At 40.8% G+C, this 19,663-nt stretch overlaps 1 protein-coding gene across 3 annotated transcripts in view; it reads left to right on the top strand.

Annotated features, from left to right (window-relative positions):
* The window catches only part of NCOA3 (nuclear receptor coactivator 3), a 105,614-nt gene extending 86,033 nt beyond the window's left edge, over nucleotides 1–19,581 (top strand). For 2 of the 3 annotated variants that reach the window (XM_031433653.2, XM_031433654.2), the window contains 15 exons: nucleotides 1,721–1,861; nucleotides 2,143–2,290; nucleotides 3,030–3,421; nucleotides 3,603–4,471; nucleotides 5,401–5,539; nucleotides 6,539–6,733; nucleotides 7,415–7,660; nucleotides 7,757–7,883; nucleotides 9,263–9,434; nucleotides 11,815–12,108; nucleotides 12,786–12,890; nucleotides 14,214–14,445; nucleotides 15,234–15,408; nucleotides 15,747–15,888; nucleotides 16,204–19,581. In XM_031433653.2, coding sequence (XP_031289513.1) covers nucleotides 1,721–1,861; nucleotides 2,143–2,290; nucleotides 3,030–3,421; nucleotides 3,603–4,471; nucleotides 5,401–5,539; nucleotides 6,539–6,733; nucleotides 7,415–7,660; nucleotides 7,757–7,883; nucleotides 9,263–9,434; nucleotides 11,815–12,108; nucleotides 12,786–12,890; nucleotides 14,214–14,445; nucleotides 15,234–15,408; nucleotides 15,747–15,888; nucleotides 16,204–16,215 — 3,389 coding nt within the window. In that variant the 3' untranslated portion in view covers nucleotides 16,216–19,581. The remainder of the gene's footprint in view (nucleotides 1–1,720; nucleotides 1,862–2,142; nucleotides 2,291–3,029; nucleotides 3,422–3,602; nucleotides 4,472–5,400; nucleotides 5,540–6,538; nucleotides 6,734–7,414; nucleotides 7,661–7,756; nucleotides 7,884–9,262; nucleotides 9,435–11,814; nucleotides 12,109–12,785; nucleotides 12,891–14,213; nucleotides 14,446–15,233; nucleotides 15,409–15,746; nucleotides 15,889–16,203) is intronic. The other variant, XM_031433656.2, reaches the window with a different exon arrangement.
* The last annotated feature ends 82 nt before the right edge of the window (nucleotides 19,582–19,663 follow it).

The following is a 19,663-nucleotide window of genomic DNA, read 5'->3' as shown; positions in this document are numbered from 1 at the left end:
GCTTTTCTTACAAATACATCATGGAGAGGATAGATAGGCAGACCTTTCCTGTATCTTTCCCAATTTTTCTGAAATGAAACTACTGACCACTTTTTCAAGTCATTCGTCTACATTTCTTGAGTCATGATTTTCATTGTCTTCCAAATTTGGTGGACCTGTTTGTCTTGAGCATAAGAGGTTGTCTGAATGAATATTACATTTTTTTTTAGTAAAACTTGTGCAAAACAGACAAAAGCAACCATTTGTAGTCTTGACATCAACATAAGCTTCCTTCATAGTTTGAAGTTTTTTAATCAGGAAGCATATTTTGTCATAGAAATCCATGTCATGGATTTTAAAAAAATTGTTTTATTGAAGTGTAGTTGATTTACACTGTTTCTGGTGTACAACATAGTGATTAAGTTATACACATACTTATATATTCTTTTTCATTATAGGTTATTATTAGATACTGAGTATAGTTCCCTGTGCTATACAGTAGCACCTTGTTGTTTATCTTTTTTATATATAGTAGTTTGTATCCGCTAATCCGAAACTCCTAATTTATCCCTCTCCCACCTTTCCCCTCTGGTAACATAAGTGTTTTCAGTCTATTTCTGTTTTGTAAATAAGTTGATTTGTGTCATTGTTTTTAGATTTTACATATAAGTGATAATCATATGATACTTCTCTTTTTTCTGTCTGACTTCACTTAGTATGATAATCTCCAGGTTCATCCATGTTGCTGAAATGGCATTATTTCATTTTTTTTAATGGATAAGTAGTATTCTATTTGATATGTATACATCTTTATCCAGTCATTTGTTGACGGACATCATGTCATGGATATTTATCACAGTTGTTGCCTTGGACATTGTCAGTAATTATTTTGAATTTTCTAAATGTAATTTCAGCATTAGGCAGAGCTATAAGGCTCACTTTGAAAGTGTAACTCTTGAGGCCTTCCGAAGCAATTTTGGTTCCTTGAGTCTTGGGATTTTCCCCAATATTTTTTTATATCAAACATAGCTTGTACTTTCAGGTCAGACAAATCTTTCTTTAAAAGTGGAGCAACCACTCTTCTTCTTGGCTCCTCTTTTGATACTTTTTATAAGGTGTGTGTTGGTCAGAAAATGAAAAGGCCTAGCCATTTCTGAAGGCCATCTGCACAAAATCTTCTTTAATTTTGTAATAGTTTTGCGTTGTTTATATTCCATCTCTCTAGTGTATCTGATGTTAAGGAAAAGTTGTTGGAAACGTCCATACTTGTGGGAAGTGAGTATTTGGTTAATCTTCCTAGTTTAGATTTTGAATGGCCCAAGATGCAGTCACCTCTCCGATGGAGAGAATTGTCCCTCTAACTGCTGAGGCAAGTTTTTCCCTTGGTTCATGATTTCAGGGACAGAATATCTTCAGTTAAACAGTTTTACTGGTATTATTTTTTTCCTTTAAATGAAGATGAACCTGAGGTAATCTAGACATGATATATTCTATACATTCAAAAGGTAAAAGGAGTTATGTGATAATACTCTTTTAGTAGATATCGCAGAACACTCAGTGTCAGAGAATCCTGCAGGCCTGTGTCCTTAAAGAGAGAAGCTCTGAAAATAGCAGAAATTTGGACCAGAGAACATGGGGTAGATTTAATGTCTTTATTTTGTTCTTCAGTACTAAGCTGTGCAGTATACAACCAACAAATACTTGTGGGTTGGATTTACATCTTTTATTTTCTGCTTAATAGGAAAAGTTGTCAATATAGATATGAATTCGCTGAGATCCTCCATGAGGCCCGGTTTTGAAGATATAATCCGAAGGTGCATCCAGAGATTTTTTAGTCTTAATGATGGGCAGTCGTGGTCCCAGAAACGTCACTATCAGGAAGGTGAGGGATTTGGAGGTTGATTGTTGATCTTATTTGTCATTGTGTCTGGTATGCTGTTGCACAGTAAGTACATACCTGACCGTAGCGGTTGATGTGTCTGTGTGGGGTGGGAAAGTGATTCCTGAGCGTTCTTATTTTAGCCTGTTGCTAATTTTGGTGAGGCCCAGTCTTTCACTGGATTTTGAAAATGTTGCATTGGGGTATATTTTCTTTCTCTCTTCTCCTGTACGTATTTGTTATGCCAGTTGTAGTTACTAGTAATGGGATGTTTTCTCTAACAGCTTACATCCATGGCCATGCAGAAACCCCAGTGTATCGATTCTCTTTAGCTGATGGCACTATAGTGACTGCACAAACAAAAAGCAAGCTATTCCGAAATCCTGTAACAAATGATCGTCACGGCTTTGTCTCAACCCACTTTCTTCAGAGGTAATACCAGATTACTGCGTGTGCTCATATTAAATGCAGCAGGGTTCCCCTGTTGCTTTATTATTAATGTAAAAAGGGAGAAAATAAGAGAAGGTATGCAGGTTGTTGGGTTTGCTGAAGTGCACTTAGAATCCTGGAACATGATCTGTCTTCTTCAAGGTTGTATTTTTATGTGAAAATGAGGATTTGTTCATTAAATAATTAATTCCTGGGAAAACTGGAGGATGGGAAGACTATTGGATAAAAGAGCATATAAAATCTGACTACCTCTGTTACTTTCCATTCTAATGACTTGTTACATTGCTTTTAGGAGTTGAATTTAAAATTGGAAGGTAGATGTTAAAAATAAATAGTTGCTGTTGCTAGTGGTAAATGGGCAACACATGAAGGAGAATATTCACCCATTAATTATCTTGAGTAATTTGCAGGTATCTCCAGGTTAACCCCTTGAACTCTGGTAAAGCCCCTTTGAGACTCCAGCTGACATAGCTGTGGGCTTTTTATGGTGCTCTGGTGTCACTCATTTAGATTCTGTGGCTGTTGTTATTAAAAAGGATGCTATTAGGTTAATAACTGGTCAATATCTAGATTGTTATTGCCACTAGATATTGGAATGGTGCCAGAGAAGTTAAGCTCCTGAGGCACTTACTTTGTCCTTTAAAAAAAAAAAATCTGATTCAGGCGTTTAACATCTACCTGTAATTTTTTAGTGAAAAATTGATGTTCTGTTTCTTTACAGGGAACAGAATGGGTATAGACCAAACCCAAATCCTGTTGGACAAGGCATTAGACCTCCAGCAGCTGGTTGCAGCAGTGCAGTAGGCGGCATGAACATGTCGCCCAGCCAGGGCTTACAGATGCTGAGCGGCAGGACCTATGGCTTGGCTGACCCCAGCCCCGCGGGACAGATGGCTGGAGCTAGGTATGGGGCTTCTGGTAGCATGGCTTCAGTGAACCCCGGGCCAGGCATGCAGTCACCAGCTTCCTACCAGAACAGCAACTACGGTCTCAGCATGAGCAGCCCTCCGCACGGCAGTCCTGGCCTCAGCTCCAGCCAGCAGAGTATCATGATTTCTCCTCGTAATCGTGGGAGTCCAAAAATGGCCTCACACCAGTTTTCTCCTGTCGCAGGTATTCATGTTGCATCTCTTTTCTTAATTTTTTTTCTTTTTCAGTAATTCCTTTCTTTCCATACCACTATAATTCTAGTAAAGCTAGCTCCTTTTAAAAAAGAAACTTTAATGTGTTAAGTGGTGTTTTGTTATAGCATCTGATAGTCTTAATTCTTTCCCTAATTTTTCTCCAAATCCAGGTGTACACTCTCCCATGGGATCTTCTGGCAATACTGGGAGTCACAGCTTTTCTAGCAGCTCTCTCAGTGCCCTTCAAGCTATCAGTGAGGGCGTGGGGACTTCTCTTTTATCTACTCTGTCTTCACCAGGCCCCAAATTGGATAACTCTCCCAATATGAATATAACGCAGCCAGGTAAAGTGAACAGTCAGGATTCCAGGAGTCCCCTAGGCTTGTATTGCGACCAGAATCCAGTGGAGAGTTCAATGTGTCAGTCAAATAGCAGGGATCACCACAGTGACAAAGAAAGTAAGGAGAGCAGCATGGAAGGGTCAGAGAATCAAAGAGGTCCTCTGGAAAGCAAAGGTCACAAAAAATTATTGCAGTTACTTACCTGTTCTTCTGATGACCGGGGGCATTCCTCCTTGACCAGCTCCCCTCTGGATTCAAGTTGTAAAGACTCTGCCGTTAGTGTCACCAGCCCCTCTGGGGTCTCCTCTTCAACACCTGGAGGCGTGTCCTCCACGTCCAATATGCACGGGTCACTGCTGCAGGAGAAGCACCGGATTTTGCACAAGTTGCTGCAGAACGGAAATTCACCAGCTGAAGTCGCCAAGATTACTGCCGAAGCCACTGGGAAGGACACTAGTGGTACGACGTCTTGTGCGGAAGGGAACGTCAAGCAGGAGCAGTTAAGTCCTAAGAAGAAGGAAAATAATGCTCTGCTTAGATATCTTCTGGACAGGGATGACCCTAGTGACACACTCTCCAAAGAACTACAGCCCAAAGTGGAAGGCGTGGACAGTAAAATGAGCCAGTGCAGCAGCTCCACCATTCCCAGCTCAAGTCAAGAGAAAGAGTCTAAAATTAAGACAGAAGCAAGTGAAGAGGTAATTTGTCTTCACTGTATTGCAGCTTAGTCATTGTGCTTCATCATTGCATTTCTGTGTTAGAAAGGCTGTGTGTTACACACAAAATCTTACTTTCTGCTTTAGGTTTATTTAATGGAAGTTAATCTGGCACTGTCCTTTTTTGTAACTCTTGAGCATCAGTAAAGTATATTATGTAACTTAGAAGTATCAGATGTGTTTGCTTTAAAATGTGACGATACTTCATTAGTCGCCAATTTGAAATTTTTCATGGAGGTTTTTATTGTTGGAATGAGCAACTGGGTCAGTAAGGGTATAGTATTAAGCAACAGAATTTTGATTTTTACCTAAAATCACAATCCTTTTACACAATCGCATTCTAAAGCATTTCCCAAACTCTGCTTGAGTAACACTATTCTGGGAGACATTAACATGCACCTGAGAAAATCAAACTCCTGGAGGAGTCCTGCTGTGAGGATACCTGTTTAACTTTGTTTAACCCAGTGTTCTTTAAATACACTGACCAAAAGCCCCTTTTAAAGCATGCCCGTGAGTATCTTGTTGAATATCAGCTTGTTTTTATTACTAATCATACGTGTTTTCAGAAGTACGTATAGAGGCAGACATCTCTGTCAGCTAACGATTCTGACTAATGTTAGCTGGAAAATATCCCACAGTTTTGAGAATTAAACATTTAGTGTAAATTTAAAACTGCCTCTTTGAAAGCACCTTCAAACCTATGGGTTTATCTCAGGAGTTGAACTGTTCTTGCTTTAAAGGAGGATTGGGGTGGGGGTCATAGTCGGGTAGCCTGTAAGTTGGACGTTGTCATTTCAGGTAACTGTTGGGCTTTTCTTGTCTCCATTTCATCTCTTCCCTTCTGATGAGTAGTTTATACAAACTATGTGTCTAGTAATGCACACAGGTTAATGAAAAAATTTTGTTTTTAGGGGTCTGGAGACTTGGATAATCTAGATGCTATTCTTGGTGATCTGGCCAGTTCTGATTTTTACAGTAATTCCATATCCACAAACAGTAGCAATCTGGGAACCAGGCAACAACAGATGTTTCAAGGAGCTAATTCTCTGGGTAAGAAACGACTAGGTTTTGTTCTTGCTGCCGTTTAAGCTTTTCTTCACGCTTGTGTGTATTCTTACACTAAGACTGGGATCCAACTCTTAAATGTGAGTTCTGCTTCTCAGTTTCTTATAGTAATTTATAATGTATAAGTTTTAAATGCTTTTTGGACATTTTCCTATATTTAAAAATTTCCCATTTCTAAGATGATGCCAGCCATCACGGCACTTATAAAATGTTCATCTTTGATTATTCCAGGTGAATAGTAAGTACTAGGACCTGTGTTTTTCTTAGGCATAGAGAATTGGATTAAAAAGCAAATCAAAACTGATCCTTTGACACTAACTTATAGAATCTTGTCATTTAGCTATGAGATTTTTCTCCGTTGGTGTTTGTTGGTTCTTACCCAGCCTCTCTCCTATAGCTGTGTGTTTCTTTATTCATCAGTTTAGCAAGGATATATGGTGTCAATTGAAAAAGATTAATTCATAGTTACCTGGGATGGTGGTTATTCATTTTTAGTGGCACTATTTCCTAAACCAAAATGGGTAATCAGAGCAATCAAACAGATTGGAAAAAGGAAGAAGAAAAAGGTTAGGAGGAAACTTTGTATTTTTCTTTGATTAGAAGGCAACTTACCTGGTTACATTTAATTGAAAAATTTTAAACGGAGAAGCCACTTAAGTGTGCATTTTGAAGAACCTCCAGGAGTTTGAAACATTGGTAAAATTTCCAATATTAAGTGAAGCAGAATATGAATGACCGTATCAGGCTACAGAGCAATGCCCAGTGCTTCAGCCAACAGTGAGACTCTGGTTTTTTACTTTATTTGGAATATGAGGCTTTTTTTTTTTCCTTCTTTTGGGTGCCTAGTACTTTGTAAAGGAAGACCATTTTAGTAAGGAAGACATTCTTGGGTGGGTGATATTGGTGTTTATGTCTTGTACTTGATTATTTATGTACGGAATCATCAGAGGATATTTCTGTGTTGTGCTTCTATGTTTTTAACAGGTTTGAGGAGTCCACAGCCTGTGCAGTCTGTTCGTCCACCGTGTAACCGAGCAGTGTCTCTAGACAGCCCTGTTTCTGTTGGCTCAAGCCCTCCAGTAAAGAATATGAGTGCTTTCCCCATGTTACCAAAGCAGCCCATGTTGGGTGGCAATCCAAGAATGATGGATGGTCAGGAAAATTATGGCTCAAATATGGGTATGTTTATTTGTGATGAATATTTATGATTAAAATTTTCTTTTGGGAAAAGCAAAGTGAAAATACTTAAAGCCATTTAATTGGAATTCAGAAACAGGTTTTTGAATAACAGCATGTTTTGTTCATGAGTATCCTTCATGTATTCTGTGTCTGGATGATTTAAACTCTTAAGGACGTTTTTGGTCCAAAACATTTTTTAACCTGTAACGAAGGAATACACGGCAATGCAGACATACGTGGAGATACTGCGAGTTCTGTTCCAGACCACCATAATAAAGCAGATAACAAGATAAAGCAAGTGACGTGAATTTTTTTGTTTCCCAGTGCATGTTAGTTATGTTTACACTATACTATAGTCTATTAAGTGTGCACTAGCATTGTGTCTCCAAAAAACTGTATGTACCTTAACACACATTTTATTGCTAAAAATAGCTAACCATTGTCTGACAACACGAGGTTGCCACAAACCTTCAATTTGTAAAATATGCAGCATCTGTGACGTGCAGTAAAGTGGGAGCATGCCTGCAGTGGCCTATTGGAACTAAGAGCTTGCTAGCCCTGTTCTTAGAGGGACAAAGCACTTTTTTGGTCAAGGCTGATATTGTGTATGATGACTGTACTTAAATGATAAGAGAAGGATTTCATTCCAACATGGAAAAGACCTAATCCTTTCTGTTTCAGGTGGACCAAACAGAAATGTGACTGTGAACCAGACTCCTTCCTCGGGAGACTGGGGCTTACCAAACCCAAAGGCCAGCAGAATGGAACCTGTGAATTCAAACTCCATGGGGAGACCAGAAACGGAGTATAATGCTTCTTTACCCAGGCCTCCAGTGGGTGGCTCAGTGCCCACCATGCCTCTTCGGTCCAGTAGCATCCCAGGCGCAAGGCCGATGTTGCAGCAGCAGCAGCAGATGCTTCAGATGCGTAAGCATCCCCTTCATAACCTAGAACATCCAATGTTTATTTCAACTTCTCCCATTGGCTTATTTGAAAATTTATCCTTTCTTTTTGCTCCACCAGGGCCTGGTGAGATTCCCATGGGCATGGGAGTCAGTCCTTATGTCCAAGCAGCACCGTCAAACCAACCTGGTTCCTGGCCAGATGGCATGCTGTCCATGGAACAAGGCCCTCATGGGACTCAAAATAGGTGGGGCTCTAGCAAGTGATTCTGAAGAAACTGTTAGCATTGGGTTATCTAGAAAAGAGCACAGGAACAATCCTGAAAGAGAATGGGAAAAACTCTCAGTAACTGAGGGACTCAGTTGCCAACTGTAAAAATGAGCCTGAGGTAGCAGACAGTGGCCTTCATGGGAGAGGGAGGAAACAGAATTGTATGTTCGGCTGTCAGGCTGCTGAGCGATCACACCCGAGAGCCTCCATGTATGGTGCTGGTCTCATGATGTAACAGTCCTCCTCCATGAGCAAGGGGGTAAACCAGTTAGACAAGATGATGCGCAGAGGGTAAGCCTCCATTTCCAGAGAATTCATTAAGAATTGGATAATTCTTTTCTAAAATTATTTCAGGCATTTCAGGGATGAAGGTGAAAGTGAAATATAGCAGTCTTATTTTTGTAAAAGAAAGATGGATTATGTCTCTTTCTTTCCTTTCTTTCCTGTCTTGTCTTTCGTCTTATCTTTCCTTCCTTCCTTCCTTCCTTCCTTCCTTCCTTCCTTCCTTCCTTCCTTCCTTCCTTCCTTCCTTCCTTCCTTCCTTTTTTGCTTGGTCGGTAACTCATTTGCATGGAAAAGGCCACCGGTTAATGTCAGCTTCAACTTGAGTTCTAAAATAAAGTGGGCTGGGAGTATAGCTCAGTGGTAGAGTGTGGACTTAGCATGCACAAGGTCTGGGTTCAATCCCTAGAACCTCTATTAAAAAAAAAAAAAAGAAAAAGCAAAGAAAAGTGAATTGATGTGTTGAGGAGACAGCAGTGTAACTACACGAGTTCATTAATTTGAGTGCTTCACCAAATTTTTCTGAGGTTGGATAAATGTCTAGTTCCATGCCCCTGTAATGTGTTAGAACTGTGGCATTGTTGTGGGGGTATGGAGTTTGTATTATGCTTATCAATACGTAAGCTTTGTGGGCCAAGTGTTAACACCAAGTTACTTTGGTAGATCCCTGGGCTCAGTTCAATATTTTTTCCTGTTCTTTTGTTGATTGCTTCCGCTTAACAAGTGTCCTAATTATCACCATGTCTATTCTTGTAGGGTCTTGAAAACAAGCATCCTCTTCCATCGCTCCAGTCTCCCCTCACATCTCTGCTATCCCCCAGATAAATGCCAAGGAGCCTAGCAGTTATATTTTGGTGGTGGGGTTGGGAGTGACAAGCTAGATGTGGTCGGAGATGACCTTTTGAGATTTAAAATTGTGGGTCTTAAATTCAAACTGATGCCATTTGCTCTTCTTTGCTACTCGGTTTTTTATTTATGCTTGTAGTATTTGAGTTACTGCATATTAAAAATATTGTGCATGGTTATTTAAAAAAAAAAAAGCACCGTTGAAATTGATTGTACATCTCTTACCAGGCCACTTCTTAGGAATTCCCTGGATGATCTCCTTGGGCCACCTTCTAACCTAGAAGGCCAGAGCGATGAAAGAGCATTGTTGGACCAGCTGCACACGCTCTTGAGCAACACAGATGCCACAGGCCTGGAAGAAATTGACAGAGCTCTGGGCATTCCTGAACTTGTAAATCAAGTAGGCAGCAGTAATGTGGAAATACGAGTGTGTGCGTGCATGCGCGCGTGTATTCATACCTATGAAGCCATGCACAAGAGTGCCCCTGTGTGTACCTTTCCTGTTACTTATGATAATACATCACTACGTTCGTGGATACCAGCATTAATTTAGCAAATGTACTTTATAATTGTGATAGTACTTCCAGCAACCTACTATTTTATAAAGATGTCAAATTTTAGGCATCCATAAAATGAGCCAGTAAAACTGCCATACAGTTTTAAAAATGCTGCTTTCTGCTTATGTTAGTTAAGAGTCCTCATTTTCATAATTACTTCTCTCTACTACCTGGCCAACCAGTGTGTACTCTTGAGGAGGCAAGTTTTTTTTGTGTGTTAAACAAAACGACGGTAAATCTGTGAATGTCCTAACAGCATAATCTCCTATTTTCAATTACGTTTTGAGCCTTATGAAAATATGCCATTCACAGACCTGTAGTTTTGAAACAGGTACCTTTTATAGTGGAGGGTGCGCTGTGTAAGTCTGTGTGTTCAGTAATAAGCAGGAGAGATGCTGAGGGCTCAATCTTTGTTGAGGAAACAGGTGGGTACAGAAAGAATTACACTCTAACGTGGCGAACACCACACAGAACTTTTTAAAGGGTGAGTGGGAAACAGAGCAATGACGATGTACACCCAGGGGTCCCAGCCACTGGTGACCCTGGCACTGGGAGTGGTGTCCTGCCTGGCTGGGGGAGGATATGAGGGTTATACAGGACTGAGAAGCTTGAACTACCCACTAAAATTTTATTTAAGTTGGAAATAGCTTTCTTTGTTCTCATGATAAAAGTTAATGTTCGTTGTATAAAAATCACCGAAGTATATATTAAAAAAAATCAAAAGTCCTTTGTAGGAACAGAGTCATAAGTAACTTTTGAGTATGTATTTTAAAAGGAACAGACTTTTAAAATACTTTGGTAGTCTGTTTTACTTTATGAAAGTCATTGTCAGTCATCTTTTTCTGTTTAATATATACATCTTTAATTTTAATGGCCAAAATAGTATCCATTGTATTGAACAGTTTCTTTAACCAGTTCTCTACTAGTGGAAATTTAATTGTTCCTAAACATTCCCTGTTACAGTTCTATGAGTTACTTCCATCTTGTTCACTTGGTCTGTTTTCTTAGCTGTAATCCAAGAGGTGCAATCTTGGAAAGGGAGAATGTGAAGAATTGACATTACTGGCTTTTAGTTCCAAGTGAAAGGTGTCTCCATCTACTGTGGTGTAGGGAAGATTGGAGGAGAAGTGGGCTTTTTTTGAGGGAGGGACTGTTGGTAATCACGACTCTTGTTCTCTACATGTCAAGTTTGAGATGCCTGGGACATCCAGGTAAAGGTGTTGAATGGGTATCTGTATAAGCAGAATTAGAGTTCAGAGACGTTTCAGCTGGAGACAGAAACTTGGCATATGTTACCAGTAGATAAGAACACCAAGGTAGAAAGTGTAGCAAGAGAAAAGAAGATGGCCCAGGACTGATGAACTCTCGGCATTCCTCCAAGGAAAGGCCAGAGAGGTGGGAGAAAGTCGAGAGTAGTTGTCACAGTTACTATGAGGTGAAATGTGCTTTAGGGTGAGGCTTGGCGAGGGTGCTGACCGCACACTTGCTGTTCTGTGCCCGAGGTTGAGATGATAAAGGTGAATGCAGCACCTGTCAGGCTCTTTTTGCCTTAGCATGGCAGGCTCTCCCCTCCTTTAGAGTATTTATTTTTGCTTCTTTTTTAGCTGAACATTATATTGTACGCATGGCTAGCACGTAGAGAAGTGATGCCTGGCACATAACAGACACTTAAGAAATACGTGTTGAACTAATGGGTGTCTTTCTCCTCCCCATGTTCAAATAATATTGGATGACTGACCACCTTTAGTCTTTGTTCATGTGGTGAATACACTCCAGGGGAAATGAGCTACTGTTGATTTACCTGTCTCTACTAAACTTGCCTCTTGCCACCTTCAAAGACAGTCTTGTAAAATCACAGGAGAATTCATTGATCACAGTGATTTTAATTGATTTATTTTACACTTGGCATGGGAGGTCCATTTTGGTACAGAAATTTTGTCTGGAATAAACAGTACTTCTCAGTTTCTCTCTATATTGTAGATATTTGGCTCAGAAAATATTTGACTGTCTGTGTGAGACCCTACACTAGGTAGGCACTAGGACACAGCCGTGTGAAGATGGGGTGTACTCTGCGTTCTCATGGAACTTCAGATAATAAACTGGATTTTGCTTTTGGAATTCTACAGCAGCATTGTTCACATATATTGACTTTATTTTTTGCTTTCTTTAGAGCATTTGATTTCTGTTGCTTTCTCACCATTCATTTATGTGTTTGATGTTTAGGGACAAGCTTTGGAGCCCAAACAGGATGCTTTCCAAGGCCAAGAAGCAGCAGTAATGATGGAGCAGAAGACAGCATTGTATGGGCAGACGTACCCAGCACAGGGGCCTCCAATGCCAGGAGGCTTTAATCTTCAGGGACAGTCACCATCTTTTAACTCTATGATGAATCAGATGAACCAGCAAGGCAGTTTTCCTCTGCAAGGAGTGCACCCTAGGGCCAACATCATGAGACCCCGGACAAACACCCCCAAGCAGCTTAGAATGCAGCTTCAGCAGAGGCTGCAGGGCCAGCAGGTAACCAGTCACATGCTCTGCCTTGGCCTCACATGGCTTTCCCTTTGGCCTCCTCCTCTGGTTTGTTTTCAGACTGTGTTCTTCAGAGCTGTTGCCACTGGCTCTCCATTCTCTGTCAGCTAAAGAAATTCCTTGTTTTCATTTCTGTGTAACATTTTATTTGGATGGCTCCTTGTGAGGGAGTGGTTGTACTAGAGTTGGATACCTTCCTGTGAGAATCTTCTGTTGTATAGGTTGAAAAAAAAAGTCAGAGGATTGCTTTTGGGGCAGAAGAGAAAAGTGTCTCATAATGGCTGCATAGTTTTAGAGGTAGATAATTTGTATTTTTAAAAAGTCCTTAATATTAGTAGCCAGATATTTAAAACTTACTGATTTGAGCACTCTCTCTAAGGAACCTGTGCTTTCAAAGTTGAACTCTCTTAGTATTTTGTTTATTTTTTTCTTTAACCATAACACATTTAAAAAATTTTAATCATTTATATTGTTTGTATCCTAGCCAAGTACTTTTCAGAACGAATCTTTTTAAAAGGTGAGAGTGTACCGATGCAGCTTTGATGTGACGTATCCAGGTTAATGGGTTTAGAGATACCATCGCGACCTTGCTGGGTGGTGCTGAGGTTGTGGACTCATTAATGTGCTCTACTTGCATTCTAACCAACCTGTCTGTCCTTCCCCAGTTTTTGAATCAGAGCCGTCAGGCACTTGAAATGAAAATGGAAAACCCTACTGCTGGTGGGGCTGCGGTAATGAGGCCCATGATGCAGCCCCAAGTGAACTCCCAGGTGAGAATAACAGGTCTCTCCATTTTCACAGCTGAATGCCCTGCACAGGGCTTGGCCGATGGTTGACCCTCAGTAAATGTTAAACAAATACAGTGCATATTTCCAAGTTTCTTGTCTAAGAAGCCGTCACCTGGTCCCATCACACTTTTCCTCTTCCCTTCTCTCCTGCTGGTGACTAGGAAGAATCAGAGGAGGAGAGATTGTTTCATAAAAACCCACTGATTTGTGTTTTTCAAATTAATTCTCTTTGTGATCAGTTGCTGTTGTGAAGAGTTGCCACCAACTTTTTAGAAACTTAAATAACCTGTAAACTTTTCTCTGTTCCTGGGTTTTGAAACAGTTTGCTCCCTGAGTAGAACTGGAAATTACAAGAAATATAAAGAAGAAAATGAGTCATTCCTAATCCTGCTCAGTTACAGCCTCTGAGGTGGCCTGTGTTCCTGTAGCAGGAGGGGTGCTCTTAAAGTTCTCTCTGCCTCAAGCTCAAGGTGGAGATTGTATGAAGGTATTTCCTTAATGTGCACAAGGCAGATGACTACACGAAAATCCCTTAACTGTGGCTTCAAATATTATTTATAATTATTGTTAAACAATAACAACTGTGAAATGCCTCGTTTTCACAGTCTTAGGCCTACACGGAAGTACTGACATCTATTTTTTTTTTTTTTTTTTTTTTTTTGATGATCAGACATCCGGTATAAGCTGAGCTAGGATGCTCTCCAAAAAGACAGTGTTTGCTTTTTGGAGATGATCTCTCCAAGCCAGCAGAGCCCAAATCAGCTTCCTTGTTCAGTGCTTTGATCATGTAACCTCCCTACCCTCCATCTCTTCTGTCAGGAGGTTTAGAGAGACTACAAGACCTTCTGGGGTGAATTACTGCTTATTAGAGTATAACTATCCCCTCCTTTTTTGTTTTGGCTTCTCTTTTTGTTTCTCCTCAGAACATACTCTCATTCCAGACCCTTTTTTTCTTGTAGTTTTATTTCACAGTTCATGAGAAGTTTGACTTCAAATTCAATTCCTAAATGTTCTCTCACTTTGAGGAATGTTGTCTGGCTGTGTTAGAGCCTGCTGACTTGTCTCCTTTTGTCTCTTGGCCCCAGATAATTTCCACGTCCCCGTTCTCCCCTAGCACATGTGCTCACGCTGAGCCAGGAAGCTCCCACCAGATGAGAACTGTGCATTTCGTTTTTTGTAATTACAAAGAAAGGCACTGGGTATTGTTTCTCTCCGATACCTCTGATGTGTGGTGGGGATACTCTGTGTATGAAATTGGCTGGTTCTTGCTGTATGTGTTTAAATGTGTTCTTTGTTGGGTACTAGCAGGGGTTCCTGAACGCCCAGATGGTTGCGCAGCGCAGCAGGGAGCTGCTAAGCCATCACTTCCGGCAGCAGAGGGTGGCCGTGATGATGCAGCAGACGCAGACGCAGCCGCAGCCGCAGGCCTTCAGCCCGCCCCCTAACGTGACCGCTTCCCCCGGCATGGATGGGGTTTTGCCAGGGCCTGCGATGCCGCAAGCTCCACCCCAGCAGTTTGCATATCCACCAAATTATGGTAAATTTGACAGTGTCTTCCCCAGAGTAACAGCACTAAGGACATAAGATTGACTAGATCTGTGGTATATAAAAACAAAAACTATTCACTCTGTTTTTTCACAGGAGAAACAAAATTAATTAAAATAACAAAAATGTCTATGGCGGTGCACAGGGGATTGAAATTGACATAGGTAATCTGTCAGAGCTGAAGTTTTTCCCCTCCAGATCTTGTTTTTTCATAAAGTTCCCCACATCTTAATTTGGAAGAAAGACTTACCAGGTCCTCCCCCCAGTGTATCACAGAAGAGAATAACCCTGCAGTCAGGGAGAGGAATGCACTGTGTGGGCCTTTTGGGTTCCTTTTCTTGGTGGCTTGGACATATTAATTATAGACATGCATTTGCCTCTTCAGGTCAGCTTTTGCAAGGTTCCAGGAACACGGTGGCGGTGGGGCTGGAGGTATCTGTTGGGGAGACGACATTTGAGGTTGCATTGCTGTCAGCTGGGAACACTAGCCCTTGACCTCTAAAGAGGGACAGGGTGATGAGTAGCGTGATATGGTGTCTTTTTTTTATGCAGAAAGTTCATTGCAGTAACTGCCCCTCAAGGGGTCCAGACAGTACACTTCTGTGTAGTGAGCCTGTTGCTCTAGTGTCACTTTGGTGAGAAGGAAGAATTACTGGCAGGCAGCATCTTTTTCTTATACTCACCACCTTCTCCCACCTTTGAAAAGGAACATCAAGTTAGCTGATATTCTGAGGAGGTAGCATTTAAGCATTGTAATTTCTTTTTCTTCTTTTTTTAAAGGGATGGGACAGCAGCCAGATCCAGCCTTTGGTCGAGTGTCTAGTCCTCCTAATGCAATGATGTCATCAAGAATGGGTCCCTCCCAGAATCCCATGATGCAGCACCCTCAGACCACACCCATGTACCAGTCCTCAGAAATGAAGGGCTGGCCGTCAGGAACCCTGGCCAGGAATAGGTGAGGAGCGGGGACTTTAAAAGTCATTCACGTTCTAGTAGCAGAAGTTCAGGGAATTAATTATAAATTAACCATTTCCCAGCCAAGCCTGTTCAAAAGGCTTGGGCTCCTATTATAGAATGTTTTTTGAGATCCTCTGCTTTGTAATGCCTTCCTACTATGCACGTATCCACAAGGGTACTGAGTACAGACAGCTGTGGAAGTAGAAGGTGGGCTGGAGGGTTTTGCTTATGTTTTCTGCTTAAGTACAGTGACACTGACAAAATTGTGCTAGTATCTTTGTGCATGTCCTGTGTTATGAAGATGACCCAGGAGGTAATGTCCCACTTTGTTTACAGCTCCTTTTCCCAGCAGCAGTTTGCCCACCAGGGGAATCCCGCGGCATATAGTATGGTGCATATGAACGGCAGCAGTGGTCCCATGGGACAGATGGCCATGAACGCCATGCCCATGGCCGGTATGCCCATGGGTCCTGATCAGGTACGGGGGCGAAGCGGGGTCTCTTCCTCTCCTTCCTCAAATAGTTCTTCCTGTTCTCCGGAGAGAAAAAAGCCTCAACCATAATGTTAAGGTCCTAGGTAGACTTTTTAACTTGGATTTTTTACTTTAAAAAGTACACGATCATGGAAAACACCTTTGGTTTGAAGGCATTGAGCCGTTTAATACTTTTATAAGTCTGGGATGTGAGGACTGAATCAGCCAGAGCCATGTTGCAAACCATCAGCGTAGACATACAGGTTCTTTTCAGTTGGGCAAAGCGTATATTTTACTCCTGTTTCTTCTGGTTACCAACAGAAATACTGCTGACATCTCCACACCAGGACCTCCAAGGAAATCACTGTACAAAATGACACTGCACTAGGATTATTGGGAGTAAAGAATCACTGTTCTAGGCACCCAGCTTTGAAGAGAGGACCAGCTTTGATCTTTGTCAAGAGTATTCCCAGTGACGTCATTTGAGCAGGACTGGATTTTAAACTGAAGTGTGATATCTACCTTTTTTTTCTTCCTTCTGTGTATCATGTTTAAAACAAATATTTTTGGCATTCTGCCTTTTAGGGATGTGATTCTGGAGGTGTGGAGTGTTACTGGTCATGAAGTGCTCCTGTGTCACTGTTTTATGTGTGGCTACCCACAGTCTTTGGGAAAAAAATCTAGATGGGCCAGAGAAAATTGGAGAAATCAAGAGGGATTAGAAAGTCCGGTTTCTCTGGTTGCAGTATTGAGTGAAGAGCACGGTCCCAGCCTTTGCGTGTTTGTTTTTGTCACTACCAGGTAGTTCTGTCCCGTGGAATTGGCATTTCCAAGTTCTCCTTTAATGATAGTGTTTGCGTTGCTCTGACCCTACTCTTGTTTGTCCTAGCTTTTTCCTAAATAGGATTTTGATCTGCTCCTAATATCCTATAATACTTCACCTCCAGGAATTGTCCTTGGTGTCAGATGGCTTTGCAGAAGGGAAATGAGATGACAGTATTTAATCGCAGCAGTAGCAGTTTTTCTCATGCTAACGTGCAGCTGAGTGCACTTTATTTAAAAAGTAGTGGATAAATGCAATATTCTCGAGGTCTTGAGGAATGCTGGACCACATTCCTGGTTTTTGTCTAAACTAATCTGTTGGACGAGAACTCTGATTTGTTGTTGTTGAAAGTACTGGTGTCACCCTTTGCCTATATGGTAGAGCAATAATGCTTTTTGAAAATAAACTGCAGAAAACCCAAGGCCAGGTACTGCATTCTGAATCAGAATTTTGCAGTGTTTCTGTGAATAGATTTTCTTTTGTAAATACGACCTTTAAGATATTGTATTATGTAAATTATGTATATACCTTTTTTGTAGGTCACAGCAACTCATTTTTACAGAGTTTGTGAAGCTAAATATTTAACATTGTTGATTTCAGTAAGTTCAGCATGGTGAGGTTAGAGTCATCCCCTGAATTCTGTGGTCTAGGGGTGGGGACAGGTCCACAGCTTTCCCTTGCCCCCAGCATTAGATGCCTCGCTCTTTTCAGTCTCGTAATCTAAATGCTTTTTAAAGAGATCATTTGTTTAGATGTAGGCATTTAAAATTGTTTTAAAAGAAATTCCTCTACCAGAATTAAGCACTTTGTTAATTTGGGGGGAGAGAGTAGATACGGGAAGTAGACTTAAAAAAGCTATCAAGAATTGTAAAAGATCAAGCAATTTGATTTAAAAAAATCTTGGGTTTTAAGCGGTCCATAAATTAAACAAAAGCAAGTCTTTTTTTTTTTTTTTTCTTTTCAAATTGAGTATGTTGTCCATTTTAAGAGTGCTACAAGGTTTTGGTTGCTAGGACCCGAGTCCCACGTTGAGATCTCAGGAGTAGAATCCTTAATGTGTGGTTTCTGGTGTCTGCTCAGCTCCCTTGTCATTCTGCTCATGTGATGTCCTTGCCATTCCTGAGAATTAGCCACGTTATGGTGATTTCTCGAGGAGCTCCGTCTCCACAGCAGGTGGTCTCATGCTGAGAACCGCAGCCTGACCGGGCGCCTCTGCTCCTTCCCTCCTCTGCCCCCCGCGCCCTTCTGCTGCTGCCACTTGTCAGTCGGGAGCAGGGAAGAAAATCAGGTTTAATTCCCTTTACCTTTATCAGGTTCAAACAGTTGAATGAAATTGAGTTTTTGGACTGTCTATAAATTTCAAATATCTGTTAGCCTTGGTGTCATTTCCTAGCAATAACTGAGAGGCAGTTAAATTTCTTTTTCACACATTTAGCGAATCTTTCGAGGTGTCTCTGAAGGTAAGGTCATTTATTTCTTTGACTTGCTTATGAATAAGTGAAACTTGTTATTTCCAGAACCACCACCAGAGTGGATTTGAGCTTCATACTCCCCCCAACCTTCCTCCACCTGGTTAAAAATAATTCTAAGATTGTAAATCCATCAACTTCCATCCTGGTAGCCTGTACTTCTCAGATAACACATCCTCCTGTCTGGAGACAGGCAGAGCTGAGGAAGAGTTTCTTTCTAGACACAGTTGTGTCTGGTGTATTTGAACCTTTCTTGTTGAAGTCACATGTGTATGGGGAGAAATAGAATGGTGCTCTTACCTTCCTTGACTTTTAAAAATTAAAAAAAAAGTTTTGTGAGTATTTCCTCAGTTAGTCCTGACTTCAGGCTAACTAGAAGGCAGCACCCCTGTTTTATATGGGAAAAAAATGCAGTTTATTATAGGTTTTTATATTTTCTACTTGTTCATTTTACTGGTGCAAATTTAAGATTTTGATTTTCTTTTAATAGCTCCAGTCTTGAGGTAATTGGTTGTTTTTACCTTTATTCCCCTTTTATCTTTTTTGGATAATTCTCTGTACTCCTGCTGCCTACCTCTCTTCACCCCCCTCCCCACCGCGCCCTTTCTAAACCTTAGGATCTGTTGGGTGAACAGTGTATCTTTTCTTTTAGAATGTGAGATATTTCCAATACTTACTTTTTTGCTGAATCCAAAGATATATAAATATATATTTTATAAAGATCAAAATGATATAAAGGAGATACATGTTTCTTCGTTTAAAAAATAGAAATCCATTGTTAATGTTCATATTGTGATGCCACTTTTCTAAATTGTGCATCTGGATGGAAAGGTGTAAATATCAATCAATAGGACTGCTTAATCAGTATTTAATATCTAAGGTGAGTTGGGGGTGTATAAGGGTGGGGTGCTACAAACAGGTTTGCTGTCTTATAAGTTCCTTGGTCCACAGAGTGGACTCCCAGTTACCCATGTGCCTGCCCAGTTGTCTTTTTATTTGCAGAAGCCATGGGTTCTTTCACATAGGAGGGAAGCCTCTTGGATAGATGAACTCTCCCTGCTGCAGAGAAGCTGGGGCTGCTGTTCGGCTCCAAGGCAGACTGCTTAATCGTGAGCAGAGTGTTTTTTCTTCCCTTCTCTTTCCAGTATGTAGAATTTTGAAGATAGAAATGTCATTCTGAGAGCAATATGTAAATTCTCAGGAATTGACTTACAGTATTGAGAATGAATTCACTTTCAATCAAGTTTACATTAAATGTTGCTTTTAAAAAATCTGAATCATTCTTTACGCTGCAAAAGAATCCAAACCACATGGGATAACTTATGAGATGGTTGGGTGGAAAGCTATGACTCAATTTGTTGATCATTTTGGATGTCACTGTAAATAAAGGTTTCTATTTAAGCCTAAGAGCCTGCTGCCTTTTTTTTTTTTTTTTAAATCCTTATTGGATTAAAGGTAAGAGATAAGGTTTAAGGAATCCTGTTTCAGA

This window comes from Camelus dromedarius, chromosome 18 (assembly GCF_036321535.1).
Source record: "Camelus dromedarius isolate mCamDro1 chromosome 18, mCamDro1.pat, whole genome shotgun sequence".
Taxonomy (NCBI): Eukaryota; Metazoa; Chordata; class Mammalia; order Artiodactyla; family Camelidae; genus Camelus; species Camelus dromedarius.
Note: the sequence above shows the minus strand (reverse complement) of the source record. Positions and strands in the feature narration are given on the sequence as shown.